The sequence below is a fragment of the Echiichthys vipera genome (assembly GCF_963691815.1).
Source record: "Echiichthys vipera genome assembly, chromosome: 3".
Taxonomy (NCBI): Eukaryota; Metazoa; Chordata; class Actinopteri; order Perciformes; family Trachinidae; genus Echiichthys; species Echiichthys vipera.
Window position 1 is genome coordinate 15,810,308 of NC_139828.1, and position 18,198 is coordinate 15,828,505.

Here is an 18,198-nt window from a genome sequence, read left to right on the forward strand (position 1 = left end):
TATAGGCCACACTTTTCTTTCACCCCAAATCCCTCCAGCAAGCGACCTTGTCAGCTCAGGAGTACAAAATAATGGCGGGCAGAGCAGAGATGCTAGCTCATTTACAAGCAGCTGTTTAGCTCTCATCACAACAGCGAGGAAAATCAAAGGGTTGCATTAACGGTCGACGACAAGCATCGGGAGCGTCCCTGTCACATTTCTCATTGGCTCTCGACAGAAAAAATTATCTGGTTTCACATCAAAATAATCTGGAGACCTCTTTTGTGCTCTGGCCACAATGATGACAGCGTGAAAGACTGAATAGGCCTTTTGATCAGCCTTTGTTTTGCCCCTGGACTGACTCTGGAAGTATGTTTAACTCAAGTTACAAAGGGTCATTTTAATATGAAAACTATTAACTGGAGGCAAGATAGTCTTGGTGAAAAGCAGAATAGTCCCTGTGTCATTTATGCTGCATAATCAGGGCTCAGCAATAGTGGAATACTTTTGTTTTTATTGAAAAAGAAGTTTGTTTCCCTCATTAAACATAAGTCTCTTTTCAAAGCTGCACTTTAGCTGAGTATACATATTCTTTATGACTGTAATATGTATGTCCCTTTGGGTTTCATCATGGCAATGTCTGGTTTCGTGGGACTACATGGGAGTAGGTCCCTACATGGCTGATGAAAATCCTAATGACTCCTCGTTTGTGTGAAATAGGAAGACATTTTGTTCATTAACTCTGCTTCAGTGGCACTCATATCCTACCAGATGGTCACTTTCCGATTGATTTGGCTCATCTGTGGGGAAAAAAATGAATTAAAACATTACAGCACCAAAGAGATGGCGCATAATGGGTCCACTTTACATATGGGAGTTTCTCACAGTTCTTCAGCTGCAGATTCTGTATGTGCCTAATGTAATCACAAAGGTTACACATGATAGTAAATGCCAGCCTGGGAAGCTTTAAATAGAGATTCTTCATTGGTATAATAAAGTGCTATAACCCATGGAAATAGAGGTCCCTTGCACCAATCAATGTCAATTACTACCATGTGATAACAGCATTTACAATAAGCATGTGTAAAAAGGTTGAGTGATCATATGCTTTAAAGGGGACCTATTATGCTTATTTTCTCTCTCTCTCTCTCTCTCTCTCTCTCTCTCTCTCTCTCTCTCTCTCTCTCTCTCTCTCTCTCTCTCTCTCTCTCTCTCTCTATATATATATATATATATATATATATATATATATATATATATATATATATAAAATGTTACGATGCCGGCTGTTCATATTAAACGTGGCCAAAGCTTAAAATAAAGATGATAACATATGTAAAAGTAATCCCTATGAGCAAAAATCTCAGATTTAAGATCATTCTGAACACTACTCTTGGCTCACGCTTATGTGAGCTTGTGTGAGACTTCTTTATATGGTCATCTGCTCCAGGCATGTTACTGCAGTGTTTATGTCTGCTACATGTAGCTATGTAGCTAACGTCAGGGGGAACCTGTAATCTTGGCCGCAGTTGTTAATTTCTCCCGAATTCCAAATCATAATGCTGCTTGAACATGTTAGACTATGTAGTTTTTGGTTTAGAAGCTTTAATTGGTTATTTGTCATGATAGACATCGCCATGTTACTCCATCATAACCCCGGATGCGATGACAAGGACGCCCAAGAAATCCATACCAGACTGGGCTTTTTTGGGAGAGGGGGCGTAAAGAGACAGGCGCTACAACAGAGCATCTCAGACAGTGGGTGGATACAGGTGCAGCCGCCATTTAGAGCATTAAAGCATGTAAACATGTTGGGTAGAAACCCAAAATACAACTATGAACCTGAAAGTGAGCATGATATGGGACCTTTAAAGAAACCAAACAGCTGCTTTCTTGCAGACAAAACAAAAAATTGGCTCTAATTCAAATTTCAACATGGTGGTTGGGAAATATGCAGTTCTATCCCAAAAATGTAATTGCAGTCTGTGGGTGGAAAAAAAAGAATAAGGCACCGACTGCTTTGATATTGTGCAATGGCACTGATCATTGCTCAGCTCAATGCTCGCTACATAGCTGATGAAGAGGAAATGTTTTTCTAGAAGTGGTGGGTGGGGATGGGATGGGTGACCAGAATGCCTGATTAGTGTCAGCGTGGCCATGATACTGATCTGACCAGTAATTTCTCTGCTGCACCATGTTGCCATGGTCACAAGATTCAGCATTCCACATAATATTTAATTGACTATGCCTAGATCCTTTGCTCCCTGGCGTTTAATTATTGCAGAGAATGTAAAACTCCTCCTTTTAGGTGTTCGATTAATAAGCATCTATTTACAGCCCTTGTCATTGGTTTGGACTAAATATCACAGAGTCAAAGTACATCAAAGCTAGCAGAATATCATCTCATATGTGTCTGAAGTTTGTGCTACCTGCAAAGAGGAGGGTGCCGAGTTTCCCTTTCAGTCTGTGTTTATACGTGTGTGTGAGACAACCTAAGATGAAGACAGGTAAAACATCCCTCCATTTTTGCAAGCATGCACTGGTGTGCTCTATGTGTGGCACCATTTTGATTGGTCAGCAGCCTTTGCCCATTCCTAGATAGCTTGGCAGCAAAAAGGCTACTGAAACACAGTACATCAACAAGTGCTCCAGTATGTGATTTTAGAAGACTTATCATTAGAAGGGCAAAGGAAAAGCGATGTTCAGTATTTCTTCATTCAGCACACTGATATCCCTGACATGGTTTAATGTTACCATATGGAAAGTAAATAATTTTGATATCATACATTCCCTGAATAATTATGCTAATGATCCCATGAGCAAAATAATGATTACTTTTCTGGCTCATTTGAATAATGAATTTATTTAATTAAGTGAGACAGTGAGCATTGGACTTTGTTGATGTTAGATTCACTGTCATCACATTATTCTGTTGTAATTGCAATGCATCGTTGTGCCAGAACTTGATCGATGGTGTTTTGGTGTCTTCATAAGATCTGTATGAAAACTCAGGGAGAGGATTTATTTGAAGTAGTCATACTTCACATAAACCCTCTATTATACAATATATATATAAAAGTTTTGATTTGTCAGTGTAGCAGTCTAAATGATCTTTCACTCAGCCTGTTTTATCAATGGATATTTATGTATGAGTGTTTTAGTTAATCATTATTTTGCTCGATCACTCCACTGCAGCGTGGAGAAGATATTTTCTGAGGAATCTCCCAAATGAAATTAAATCATTATAAAAAACATCAGAGAAAACACCACCCGGACTGACATTGCTGACTGCACATTGCTGACTTAATTGTAGACATTGAAATAAAGATTTATCTCTATTGTTTTCTGGACTATTTGTGTTTCCCTGTATAGATTTGTCTGTGTCACTCATCTGCCCATGTACCAAAAATACCATCTGACATCAGGGTGAAAAGTAGTCCAGCTTCGGGCCTAATCAATGGAGTGAGGCTTTTTGGAGGTTGTTTACGAGTATGCTTTTCAGTCCATGATGCACAAACCCAGCTGGCGAGTAAAGTGTGAGAGGACAGCAATTTTGTTTGATTTCCAGATTTTTGAACACGGGAACGTTATTACAGAGCCTGTCATCAGTACGGTTGAAAAGTTACTAGTGTATTTCAGTGGGAGTCTTACAGAATCTTTGAGCACACATGTATCTGCTCATTGCTCCAGTCTCTGTTTTCCTACTTAAGCACAGAGACTGCATCAGTTGTAAATCATGAAACCAGAAGCTGAGACTGTAAAGGCTCTTCAGAGGGATATAAGTGTTCTAACAGTGTTCCTGGGACACACAGCATCAGTGGGTTTGGCTGCGGATTTGGAGATCAAACTCAGGTCTTGCACATGGCCAAAAAAACAGTCACTTCGAGCCACAAAATAGGCCAATGCAACGAAACACCCAGCCATATGTAACTGTTGCCCAATTGATCGACGTGAGGTCTATTTGACCTCTATAGTAGGCTAAGACAAGCTAGAATTCAGTCGATTTAATAGAAATAAATGTACTGTGTGTTTCAAGAATTGAGGATACTCATATATGAATACACTGCATATAGGAATGTGCAATCATGGATGTGTCTCCATAATAAATCTGCCATTTTCATGTCACGTTATAAGTATTGAAATTGTAATGTGGCTTTGACTGATGTTTTACATAGTTCTTTTTTTATAGTAACTGCACATTGTATTGTTGACTTTTGATGGAGCTATGCTGAAGAGCATTGACATGAACTCAATGTTGGCTGTCAAGTCCTGTTTCTAACATGCTATGTTTTTCATTTTTTTATTTCCACTTGGGCTTTTTCTCTCAAGCCAACATCTCTGATAAATTGCTTATCACCTTAAGCAATTTTTTTTTACTCCAGAGAGAAAAGGCAGCGAAAATGAAATATGGCTGAAACCTATCATATTTGAAAGCTTTTACGTTTTCATGCCTGTTGGTCACGTGAGAAAATTTGCTGTCAAAAACAAAGCAAGTAGAGGAAAAAAAGATCCTTCCCTGATGATTGTATGCGCCCAAACAACTTTAAGTCTTATTATAGAAGTTAGATAGGCAAGCTACCCTCCTCCGCACAGATATCTCCTTTGTTTACCCTGAGCTCCTTAGAAGTAAGACTTTCGCCTGATTGGTACACAAACAGAGGATCAGGCAATACAAACTGACATTTATCTTCCTTTGTAAAATACCTCAATAGTATTTCCTGGGGAGGGACACAATACAGAATGCTAATCTCCTGCCATTATAGCATAGCGTTTAATCACTCTAAGATAATTATATTGGTAGTTAATTGATGAAGCATCCAATAGGGTAAAATTAACTCGGCCTTTCCAGGCCAATTTAGCAGAGCTGAAGTCAGTGGCTTTAAGTAAACTGTTGCCACACAAAGAACATCTAACAGGATGACTCATGAAAACAAAAAGAAGAGCTGTGTAATTATAAACAACTGCTCATACGGATCGGTCCAACTTGTCCAGGTGCCAAATAAATTAGTGCATGAGAAATAGCGACAACCCTCTTTTTTTCTATCCATCCCCTATGACTGTGAACTAAACCTCATTAGGGAAATACAGTCTTTGGAAACCATCAACCAAGTTGTAGGTAGCAACACCATTATTTAAAAGACACAAAGAGGTGACTGAGTCAGCACTGCATGCAAGGAAGCTGTAGTTGTTATTCAGTGCCGCTAGTGGTTTAGTAAAAGTCCACGGAGAGGCATCTGGCAATCTTTTGAAACCCTATGCTGTTCTCTTCTAATACTTTACATGTAGCAGTCAAAGAAAGCTGCTCTGACCAAAAATATTCCACATTTGGATTGGTATAGTTTATGTAGGTAGTCCGCTTTTTATTCAAGAATATGGCTTTTGGCATTGTTCACATTTGCAGAGCAAAAAGCCACAATATTGATTTATTTTGTATTTTTCCTACCCCCACACCCTCCCTGACACACACACACACAGGCATGCATGCACGCACGCAAGCATGCACGCACGCACGCACGCACACACACAAACACTTTTTTTCCAGCCTTCAATAGCCTGCCCTTCGATTGTCAGCACTGCAATGTGGATTAAATTACACTCTTTTTCATTCTGGGTAGAAAAATTAGCTTTTTTAAGTAAACCACAAGTCTCTAGTGATAGATTGAGTGATGCCAGTGTGTCCCTACACTGAAATGAAACATGGGACAGTTTGTAATGCTTTTTTAAAAAAAGTGTATATATATATATATATATGTGTATATATGTATATGTATATATATGTGTGTATATACGTATATGTATATATATGTGTGTATATACATGTATAAATATATATATATATATATATATATATATATAATATGTGTGTGTGTGTGTGTATATATATGCATGTATGTGTACTTACCTTCACATCAGATGTTGGATTTAGTTATTATTGTTGTGTCAGTGTTTCTTACTGTACATAGATGATCATAAGGGGTTACAATGCTCCAGACATTATATCCGAGAAACTAGACTTTAATGACAATTATCGATTTTCTCCAGGACCAGTTAGGTGTGGGGATGACATACTAACACCATTAGCTCACTGGTGCGGTTGTGATCTGAAATGTTCACTCAATATACTGATGTATGTCAGGCTAGTAGTCCATCCAAGGTTCACATACCACATATCAGCCTGATTCATCTTGCTAAACAGTTACAGGCTTTTGATGAAAAAGCAATGAACATGGACAACATGTTGTTTTTATGTATATCCAGCTCTGATATCCTGTGCCGTCTACCTTTCATGCCATGTTTCTCTGTGTCAGCTTAACTACTCCATTCGATTTGCACTGATAAAGCTCTTTCTCTCTACTCCCCCAGGGTTTAGTCGAGCTGCCCTGCCATTTGGTTTAGTACGGAGAGAGCTGTCTTGTGAGGGTTACCCCATCGATCTGCGCTGTCCAGGAAGTGATGTCATAATGATCGAAAGTGCCAACTATGGCCGAACAGATGACAAGATATGCGACGCCGACCCTTTCCAGATGGAGAACGTCAACTGTTATCTTCCAGATGCCTACAAGATCATGTCACAAAGGTAAAACGGCAGACACCTCTGTGCAGTGCCAAAACAAATGATCACAAAATGAGGTATCTGCCAAAGTTACAGGACCCTTAGAAAATAATTGACAGGGTTCAACAGTAACGGTTGACTAGTTGCCCCGAGCAACCAGATATGGACCACTGTCAACCATTTCATTTTGTCTGGTTGCCCCTGTTGGCATTTTTTCCTGCGCTTATAAAAAATCCCCTGCATCCCTTGCCTTTGGAGTAAAATCTTCCACCAAGGAGAATAACACGGCTGCTGTCGGATTGATTTCCTCCATCGAATATAGCAAAAGTGAATCTAAGTTAGGAGTAAAAAAAAAAGGAAAAATGCAACAGTAGCCTGTCAGCATCAATAACCTACAAGACATTAATGTCAGCACCTACTGAGACAGCTGAACGTGAACGAAAGAGAATTAGAAACCAGAATGTGGGAGGTAAAACACAGCTGATAAATATAAGGGAGCAGATTTTTAAAAAAGAAATCAGAAAGCAGAAAGCAAAGCGATAAACTCACAATGGACACCAAATTCACTTTTCAAAATAGGAACAAAACAAATGAACCTTTCAGCAACATTCACAAAAAGAAAGCTATTTTCAGTCTTTCCTGATTTTGCTTGACTGGCAAACTGCAGATCTGACCTAGCTTGCAGGAGTAATTATTCCATCTTTTGTAATTTACTGAATACATAAACTTGTAGACTAGTACATTCTAGATTAAGTACATTATACTATCACTGTTAGCTTTGTGAAGCTGTACCACTTGCTCTTAAATTCCATTCAATGTGTACCTGTGTATGTGCTGTTTGTTTCTGTAACACAAAAGGATAGAGAGGGAAAAAATAAGTTTGTGTTATGTAAAATACATTTAACCTTTTTTTTGTAATATTACAAACATTTATTTTTATTTTTTCAATCCAATCATAAATCATTATAATACAGCAATCATGCTCTAAACTTTGGCTACCAAAAAACTGATGGCTGTTTGCCAGCCGCAGAAACGTTCCCTCTGGCTCTTGATACACAAAGTTTACTTATTGAAGTGATGTTGAAAGGATAGTTGGCAGTCTGCTAAACCTTTGATAGATTAATAGATAAAACACTGAGGCATTGTCTTGTTTAATGCAGAACATTTAAAAAAATGTTTTTAATAAGCATCAAATATTTGGATTCCAGATGCAGGGTAATTATTTACATGTACCTGCAGTCCAGTGCAAAATGTACATTTACTCTAATACTGTCTATAAGAAGAATTTTAGGTCATTTTACTGATATTCAGTAACAAGCATTTGACTTTGTTACACTACAGTTACAGTATATAAGTACTGAAGTTTGTTTTAATATTTAGATTTTACTTCCAAAGCTTAAGATCAGTTTATAAAACATATTGCTTTAATCAAGATTTAACTACCCAGCAGTGTATAACATAATACACTAATATTACACTACAGCTTGGTAATAACATTGTAATAGTGGGGTAATAGATTGATAATAAAATGGGTATGGTTAAGTAATACCATGTAATTCAGGATAAAAAATTAGTTAATGTTTGACACACGGAGGAATTTTAGCATTATAATTATGCCGTTGTTTTTAACCTTTAATATTGTGAAAACCTCAACCTATTACCTCAATATTACTAGGTTATTACCCCATTAATGTCTCCACATGCCATTTTTGATCCGAATATTGCAATGATACAACCATGTGTAGCCATATTGCTATATTATTACTCAATAGCTTTGCATCATTGCTATATTTTAATGTGTTATTATTAACATTTTTTCGGCCCCTTATCACCCTGTGACAAAAATGTCAGTTTAATATTACACAGATATACCTGTTATTACTATGATAACTGCATGGTGTTACTTAATTATTTGCTCTTTCTTATCAAAATATTACTTCCATGTCATTACTGAGCTATATTGTACAGTGTAGCTAATGTAATAATTATAACAAAAAAATAGCATAGTGACTGCTTTCAAATGTAATAATTTAAGCAAGTTATGTGCAAAAGAAAACTTCTGTACTTTGACTTAAGTAAAATGTTGATTGCAGGAATTGTCCTTTTTATGGAATACTTTAATAGTGTTGTCAATACTTCTTGCAATACAGACATTTCCTTAACTTTAAGATACTGCTCTTTTGTACCAGGCCTTTGGTAAATCCTATTGGTCTGGATTAAGGGCAGGCTCTTGGCAGGCCCGACTTACAGATTGATCACTGCCCACAGAGATGTCTCACATTTTAAAGCCACTGTCTCTGTAGCTATCACTCATGTGCAAAGACGGATGATTTATTGTGGAAAACAAACCCATGGAGGTGCGTGGACGTGCACACTCACACGCAACTCAGTAGGGTTCCACTGGTAACACCATATACATGAGACCTTATACATGAGACCAGTTGTCACATAGGGATGCCATCTGAGCCAAAGTGCACAGGGTGGAATGACATATGAGTGCCACAGAGAGAGAAATTGGACGGTATGAGACTGTCAGCAACTCTGGCAAGCCGCCTTGGGAAATAAAAAAATAATGAAATAAAACAGTAGAGCCCTTGTGTTCTGAGGGGAGTATTGTCAAGCCCTGTTTGATGAAGTCAGATAGCTGACTCACATCGTCTGTCTTGAAAGGCTGCAGCCTGCCGGATCCCGGCTTGTGGCCCTGTGTATTACGCTGCCCTCAGCCGTGCTCGTACAAAAACAGCCCACTGCAGCACAAATACTGACCCAGCAGGAGCCACCTGACAACAAATCCCAAACGGTCCCGTCGAAGTGCTCTCCACCAGCATCTCCGGGTTCATTCCTCATATGCATATCCTGAGAGTGCCAGAGGCCGTGGTTCAGATGTTATTTTAAATGTGTTTTTAGTATTTCAGTGTCACCGCTGAGCTATTGTACTCAGAGAAAAGAGATGTGGGTTCTAAGAAAAAGGTGATGCAAAAGTCAGACGTGTGGGTTCAAATATCACACAAAAAGGAATCTCACAAGCGTTCACATGTAAAACTCCAAGGAAGATATTTTCTCGCTATTGTGTCTGTGAAATTAAGCAGTAGATTTTAAGATGCACAGTTTAATTTTCCTAGGACTATATCATAAGAGCAGTATTTGCGTAATCAGTGCAGAAACACAAAACAGTCCGCTGTTCAAGGACAGCTTGACAAACGCCCAATGTTGCATATGGGACTTATTAGTGTTTTGTTTTTTTAAGTCTCTTGACCATTTATTTACAGGAATAGACTAAAATAGGAAGCAAATGTAATGCCTTCTGCCAAAAATAATCAACCTCAAATGAGAAATGTGGTGAATTTTCTTCCTATTTGTATTGCAATGTTTGTTTCAAGGTCTGAGTCCCTCATTTTTCCACAAGTCAAAACTGAAATGTTCCATATGTGTGGCAACCCACTGCACACACTGTATGAAAAAAAAAAAGAATGATTCCAACTGTACAATCTCCATCAACAAAGGACTGAAGAGACAAAATTATTTGTTGCCATAATTACCCTGGCCTACTAATTTAAGTGTGTGGGGGAAAAAATCACATTAGCACTTGTGTGGAAAACTGTGTTCACTTTAAACATCCCAAATTAATGTGGTCCTGAAGTGTGGAGAATTGGATTGAGGCTTCGCTGAGTTTGATAGATCCTGTTGGCACTCCACGTTGTTTTTATATCTGGCTGGCATATTATATTCATGAGCACAATGATTTTATGAAAATAGCCTTAGGACGGTTGTGGCTCAATTAGAACATTCAGCTGCAAGCAATTAGTCGACTCAAGTGGGTGATAATCTGTACAGGAATTTTTCACGTGGACACCTCCCCAGCAGATGTGAAACTGCATGGCAGTACAGTTTGAAATAATTAATTCATTGAAAATAATATTCAGCGAGGCTCTTCTTTTCTGGATTTTACTTTTTTTTAATAATTACATTTCCTCATCTGCACTGATGATAATGACCAACCACAGCACATTCCCACCATACAGATAACATCTTCTAGATTAAAAGCTGTAATTTAAATGTATTTGAATATTATTTTGTAGTTTTACATGCGCTAAACATCTGGTGCTTACTTGTTATTTATTTAAATCTGACCACCAGTCTTTATCACAGTAGCTTGAGGGGGAGTGAAGATGACAATGACACATCATAACTAATCATTGTCTCAAAAAGACCATATTAAGATATGCAATATGAATAAGTGACTTACATCTATTGATTTGTCCTTGACTAATGAGCTTCGTTGTAAGTATTCGATAACAAGGTCATCGATTACTGTAACATGACATAGCTGGGTCCTACCGTGCCTGTGGATCATGGGTTTTCCAAGCAGCACATCATTGACAAGAATGATCAAAGCAGATGGCTCTCTAACACACGATGTGAAATGCATTAGTGACATTAGAGGACAACTAGTTAGTTAATAATGATCATTAAAACAATCAGTGCCTTTCACCACTGGGTATCTGAAAGTTATAATATTGTAATGACATCATCAGCTTGAATGTGACAGATTTTTACAAACTTTATGAAGTTAATAGGGTTGTTAACAGCCGACTTGTAATGTTGAAATGACCCAGTTATATTAGCGTGCAGTTGTCAATAAATGTGAGGCAGTTCTGGAGACTAAATGATGCTGCTTACACTATTTATATCAGTGATTGGACTGCTTGTGAGGCTCTCCGAGGAGCTCCGTTGCTGCCGCCTGACAGCACACCGCCTTGTTCTTCCTCTACAGTGTTTATGTTTATTTAAAGCGCAGCAGATTAAGATTTCATAAAGATCCAGATTCAGCTTGGGGTGTACACATGGTCACGAGCCATGACACTGCTCCCTACTTAAGACTTTATTGGTGATGATGTGCTAAATTTAAAAGTGTATAAACTGTCATCAGTGATCCTCATTTATTCATCCCAACAATGGCACTTATAAAATCAAATAATATAAATAACTTATGTTTTGCCAATTCAAATGTAGGGAAATGCATTTTGTTAGGCTTACATATTGTGTTATGTTACTATGACAGTAGGGTTAAGCAGCATATATTCGTACACCGTCAACAGTCATACCCTATTTGCCAACCATTTCTACTATGGTAGCCATCATTTTAACTTTTCTGCATGTATCAGACCATGAGTAAATGAGCTGGACTGCTTCATGGTCATATTGGATTTGCATAGGAATTTTGCATCAACGTGTACCTAGATTTTTTAAAAATGTATTTCTTTATTTTTTTATCTATAAACTCACTTGACTTTCTAAACATTGGTGGAATATGTATTCAGATATTTTACTGAGGACCTACTTGAAGTACCGAAAATAAAAATACTCATTGTGCAGAATGGACAATTATTTGAAAATGATATTATCCAATGAATAATTATAATTGTTGATGCATTTATTTGTTCTTTTGTTTCTGATAAAGGTGGGGCTAGTTACCTTATAACCGCCTGGGTCTATAATGTTACTCATTATGTATGAATTGATTTATATTTTGTATTTATCTGAATCTGCAAAGAAACTAAAGCTGTCAAATAATCTAGTGAAGTATAAATTACAATATTTCCCTCTTGAGTAGAAGTATAAAGTAGCACAAAATAGTAAAGTAATATTTAGTAAAGTACAAGTACCTCAAACTCGTATCACAGTACTTGAAATGTACACATTCCACAACTGCAATTTACTACATCATGATGTCTATCAATATTGCACTATAAAATTACATTATGACATTGGGCCCATGCCTATTTCACAATATTAATAGTTTTAATGATGTGTGTGAGATGAAATTTCTTCCACCAATGTTTTAAATAAATCCCTTTAAAGTATCTGTCATGGAACATACAGTTTAGGACTATTCAGATGAATTAAACATATAAAATATTCTGCCTGTGTTAATAAAAAGGTCTGATACATTAAGTATTCACCCCCCTATAAAGATTTCATGTTTTATTGTTTTAAAGTAGATTTACCTTGGCTTATTTTGTTTTTGGTGGGCAACATAAGTTATTATTTCATGTCAAGGTGAAAACCATTCTCTTCAGAATGTCATGAATTGATTACAAATATGGTGAAAATATGTATTTGCATAATTTTTTACCCCTCCAACGTTAGTTTTTAATTGAGCGGTTACAGTATTGAGCCTTCTTCTTCCCATTCTTCTTCACTTAACCGCACAGGGATCACAAATAAACATGAGTAAACAGCCTTTTTTTCAAGTCCAGCCTCAAGTTCTTGACCTGACTTAGCCACTCCAGGAAATTATCGCTTTCGTTTTTAAGTCATTCCTTTACTATGCGTGGGTTGGCTGGAGTTGCAGTCTGCCGTCGTTGAAAGGTCACATTTAGACCCTCAGAATGTCACAATATTATTTTCATTGACTTTGGTGGCATGGCAATATACCTTTGCTGGTTTAAAAATCAATAGGTGAGATGGACGGATGTGAGTCAGACAGCCTTCCTCACAAGTCTGTGAGACCTCGAATCCCCCCGTCGGGCACCAATGGCAGCTCCAGTAAATATAGCTTAAACACAAGCATGTGACAGTGATTACAAGTTTAAGATGTCTTACCCGGATATTGGGTCAGATCTGAAGTTGAAAGCAGGATGCTGATGGTTAATTTCTAACAGCCTATTTCCTGAAACATTATTGGGCCACCCCCTTAGAAAATGGTCTGAAAATACTGATATTGGAGGTGATTATACATTGTGTGTGTGTGTGTGTGTGTGTGTGTGTGTGTGTGTGTGTGTGTGTGTGTGTGTGTGTGTGTGTGTGTGTGTGTGTGTGTGTGTGTGTGTGTGTGTGTGTGTGTGTGTGTGTGTGTGTGTGTGTGTGTGTGTGTGTGTGTGTGTGTGTGTGTGTGTGTGTGTGTGTGTGTGTGTGTGTGTGTGTGTGTGTGTGTGTGTGTGTGTGTGTGTGTGTGTGTGTGTGTGTGTGTGTGTGTGTGCAACAGATTGTTTCTTTCGCTGCCATTTTGTGGGCCTGGAAATGATTTAATTTTTCAATGGCCTGTCTGCCATCAACAGGCTTGCCTCTTGAGAGAGATGTCTGCCTTGATAATTGTGCCATGAACCTCATCAGCATTTCAGATGAAATGGAGCTAGACGGGTCACTTTGAGTTTAAGAGACGCTAATTTGATTGAAATTCAAACTGGGAGCACCAGGAAGTAGATTGTGCCTTTTTCTGTAATGTGCTCCCCTCAGTCATGTCACTTTTCTCCTCCACTTATACACCAATTGTTTTTGCTACTGATGCTATTTTTTATATTCTGAATTACAAATGGCTACTTAGGCCTCCTGAACACTGCAGAGTGTTGAGGGATAGAAAATTGAGCAGTGGGGCAAAACGATCTAGGATTTGGCAATTAAGGAGCATCTTGCCCTTAGTCTAAACTGGCTGTGTCAAAGGAGCAGCTCGTGATGTGGGACATCATTGAAGACATCCATGACTGACCATACTGGTTCAATTTAAACGCATTCTAACTATCTTTACAATATTGTTGTATGCGATCAAAGCTGTAAAGCATCAAGCCTTGGAAGACAAGGCTTCTTTTTTTCTTCCTTTTTTCCTTAATTTGAAAAAGACCAATGTAGAAATGGAGGAAGGCAGGGGTGGTGGCTACGTGCTCAACCTTAAAGGTACATGCATACAACCAGGGCACTCGCCTTTTCTGGACATTTAAGCTGATAACTATACATTTGTGATAAGCTAATATCGGCCAGTGTGTCTGCTTCAATAAAAACAGCTTATTTGTTCATTTGTATATCTCATTAAAAGCAACGGATGTATTTTTATCAATTGTAAATTAAATCTACTTCAAACTTAAATGTACACAGGTTAGAGTAGTTTGTCTAAGATTATGCATTTTATTTGTTAGTGGGAACAGAGTTTGTCAAGTTTGTTCCATTCAAGTCAATGTATTATTCATTTAGCACATTATCTTCATGTCCAACTATTCCTCTGGCTTGCTTTGTGATGGAGGTGGAAAAGGTTAAATTGCATGTGGATACATGGTATCAGGAGTGCTATCAGTTATACCTTGTTGGCGTCTTATCACACCCCCTTCCTGCTGTCAGCAGGGAGTGCTCATTTTTTAAGGAGATTTGCATCAAATTCAAGCAGCATTTTCGGTGACACTCTAATTGTACTAATGTCTGCCTCTCCCAAAAGGTCAGAGTTGTGATGGGATTACATGTGGAATACTTCAGTGTGATTAACGGGCTGGTCGGGGAAATGGAGGCAATCAAAGCAGAAAGTAGCTCCATCCTTCCCTTATTTCAATTGTACTTAAAGAAAAAAAAAAAAGGGCTATTTTTGACACTGGAAATTCTGTATTAAATACTTTCTTTATTACTTTTTAAATAAATAGACCATAAAGCAACTGACGGATAGATACAGCTTTAGGATTTTAGCCAATGTGGATTTCCAGCCTCAAGCCAGATTGTTTTTCAATCTAGACATTATGTTAAATGCGTTTGACTTAGTTGTACCAGTTTGTCAAAATATAAAATAATGCACTGTATATGTTTTCGTTATATAAGCTAATACAGAAATATAATCAAACAACTGCCTCTTAACTTTATATGGATCTCCCGTTCCAACTATAGCTAATTATTCTTTCTCTTGCAGTACAAGATAAAATAAATTAGTCCTCTTTCCTCTTTTTCTTCAGTCAAATCCTGTTGAGCAGTCGAGGTATTTATAGAAATAGAATGTTTCACTCTAGAGGAAAGTGGAGAAAAGCTTCCTTTGACTTAATATTCATTATGTACATGATTAATTACTATATAGCCTCAGACTATCAAAAGATAGTCAGAGATATCATATTTTACATGTATTTAATTAGTGTGCACTTTGAGACCTGTGCCCTGGCAGGCCCAAATGCTGAACTTTTTATGGGAGGAATTTCAATTACATGCTCTCCCTCTCTCAAATTGAGGGCTAAGACTATGCATAGAAGAAGTCATTAGGGCTTTTTCAATTGGTCTCAGGAGATGCCCAAGGTTTCACAGATGAGAACGAATCAGAGTCACACAATCCCATAGATCAGGGCGCTTCTGCTCCACAGCTCTAAAATTAGAGCAATATATCAGGAAGGGCTATCAACACTTATGTCAACATTGTTTCAAAAGAAATATGAGGTGTTTTCCCCCCAGTGCTTATGTCCTGTTGTTTAATACATTTGCCTGAGAAACGATGGCAGGCCTATGTCTCATTAGTGTCATGAATTTTATTTTTGATATCATTCTGTTTCATATGCCTAATATAAACCAGGCAGTCATTTCCTGGTCTCATTGGAATCTGTTAGATAAAGCACCGTAATTTATACTGCTCCTGCATGATATGCGTATGCATGAGCAAGGGGACAGAATCATCAAAATGACCATATAATATATGGAAAGTGCTGCAGAGTCATGAAATATTACCCACAAAAACAAGCGGCGTATTATGGGCCCAGCATGAGGTGCATGTTTTAATTCCAAAACTGTAATTCATTTCCATAAAAACAAATACAATATGCTGATATTTTCATCTGTTATCACACGTGAAGGTCATTAATAAAGTGAAATGTGAGACCTTCCCTAAACACAAATGCACACACAAAGATATAGACACAAAGTATGGCTCTGTGATAATAAAAAAAAACCTAAAAAAAAAAATGCTTCAATATTGCCAAAAGCAAAAATCCCTGTTATTTCTTTCAGTGAAATTAAAAAATTGTTATCTTTCCAATGTATTTGAAAAAAAAACGTGTGTGAACTATTTTAATTGGCATGCATGCTGATTGGGAGACATAGAACAGGAGGAAGAGGGAGATGAATTGCTTTTCGGCTTGAAAGAAAAAAGTAATGGCTAATTCTGTTCCCCGGTGTTAGTGTTATTTAGTGTTTTTTTTTGTTTTTTTTTAACACAGGAGCCATTTATTTAAGTTGCTGAATATTTTTCATGCTGTAAACCATAAAACACTGCACACATTCATGGTATGCAGCTGAAATGGGGTTATTTCAATCTGAAACCTAAACCATTTCCAGCCCCCTGCGTCTGTTCAATGCTATACAAAACATCCCAACAGTAAGCAACTCTCCACTGTTCCATTGTGCTACCTTATATTATATTAATAACATTTGGACACAGAGCAGTGATTACCTCAGCGGCCCAAAACAAAAGGCAAAACCCAAAGTACAATACAGTGCAGCCAGTAATACATTTTCCAATGATCTGCTGTAAATGGGTGCACTGGTCTGTGATAAGAAGAAACAAATATTATCTCTGGGCCCTGCTAAATCAGCAGAAGCAGAGTTATTGATCTGGCTCCTCACGTTGCCAATAGAATTTTAGGTCCCTTTGGTAGCAAAGATGGCTTGCTGGGGGTATAGATGTCATTATCATGATTTCAATACAGCGAAAGGGCGGCTACCTGCAATTCCCCGGGCTTCAGAGCACACCACAGGCTCAATTTGAATGTCTGCTCTCCAGATGTTAAAGGCATATGGGTTGAGTGCTTCGATACGTTCACAGTATTTACATGGCACCTGCTTTACAATAAAAAAAAAGACATGGAAATCTCACTTTTTACAATATGGAACAAAATTAATGTGTAATAGAATAGAAATACTTCATCGATCTCAAGCTGGGAAATTGCAGAAGCTTGGAAATTGCAGTAAAAAAGAAGTACCGTGAAGTATGCACATTTTCTAAACACTGAACTGATTTTGATCTTCATTTTTATTCTAAAAATGCCATAATTAGTATTTTGGTATTTTCTTATCTTCCGGGTCCAGAATTATGAAGGTTGCTGCAATAGAAATCATTAATGAGACCTTTGATGGCATTTTGGGCGCAAATTGAAGAGCCTCATCTCGCTACTCCGCATGTAGACCCATTCAGAGAAGGAGCAAGCTCAAATCAATAAGTCGGAACATTAGGGTGAAACAAAGACCTTGTTTATCCAGTGCAAATGAGCCCCACCCAACACAGATGTAGGGGGGTCAAATTCCAAAATCACACAAGGTCCCTATGCAATTGTAGTCTGGCGTGAATAAGTCTTTATCTCTTATCCACTGATATTTCTTAGATCGATTGATGCTGTTTATATACAATTAATTTAATCACAAATGGCATTTTTTTCACTGAGTTCTAATAGCGAGAGAGTGGTTAAATGAAGAACAACACACACATTGGATTCAATCACAGCTAGTGGGACTAAAGTTAAAGAATAGACAGAAAACAAAACTGTGTGTAAGAGTCTGTAGGATTCATTGAGAAAACCAGGAATGTAATACACTGTTGGCCAGTTATTGACTAGACAGGTAATAATGTATTATGGCAGAGCCTTTCAGATTAGTTTAGTGGCTACACTCAGACATTCAAGTGCAATAAAAAGATTCACAGCACATATATTTTACACCATACACATGGCAGAGAAGACCCAATAGGCGAGCACTGTGAAAAACAGTGGCCCCTAAGCTAACAGACTATAAAAGCATTACTACATGCTAATGGCAGCATGTTTTTTGGGGGAATTTGAATAATTCCCCGAGTGAGCATGAGTTAAGAGCACATATTTTTCAGTTTGTGTTCCACTCCCACACTCAACAGTGGTTTAAAGATCCTATATTGTAAAAAGTGG

General features: G+C 37.8%; 1 protein-coding gene across 9 annotated transcripts in view; it reads left to right on the top strand.

The window, feature by feature from the left end:
- adgrl2a (adhesion G protein-coupled receptor L2a) overlaps positions 1–18,198 on the top strand; it is a 97,029-nt gene that overhangs the window by 34,764 nt on the left and 44,067 nt on the right. For all 9 annotated transcript variants that reach the window (XM_083940689.1, XM_083940697.1, XM_083940690.1 and 6 more), the window contains exon 3: positions 6,343–6,556. In XM_083940689.1, the coding sequence (XP_083796815.1) occupies positions 6,343–6,556 (214 nt within the window). The remainder of the gene's footprint in view (positions 1–6,342; positions 6,557–18,198) is intronic.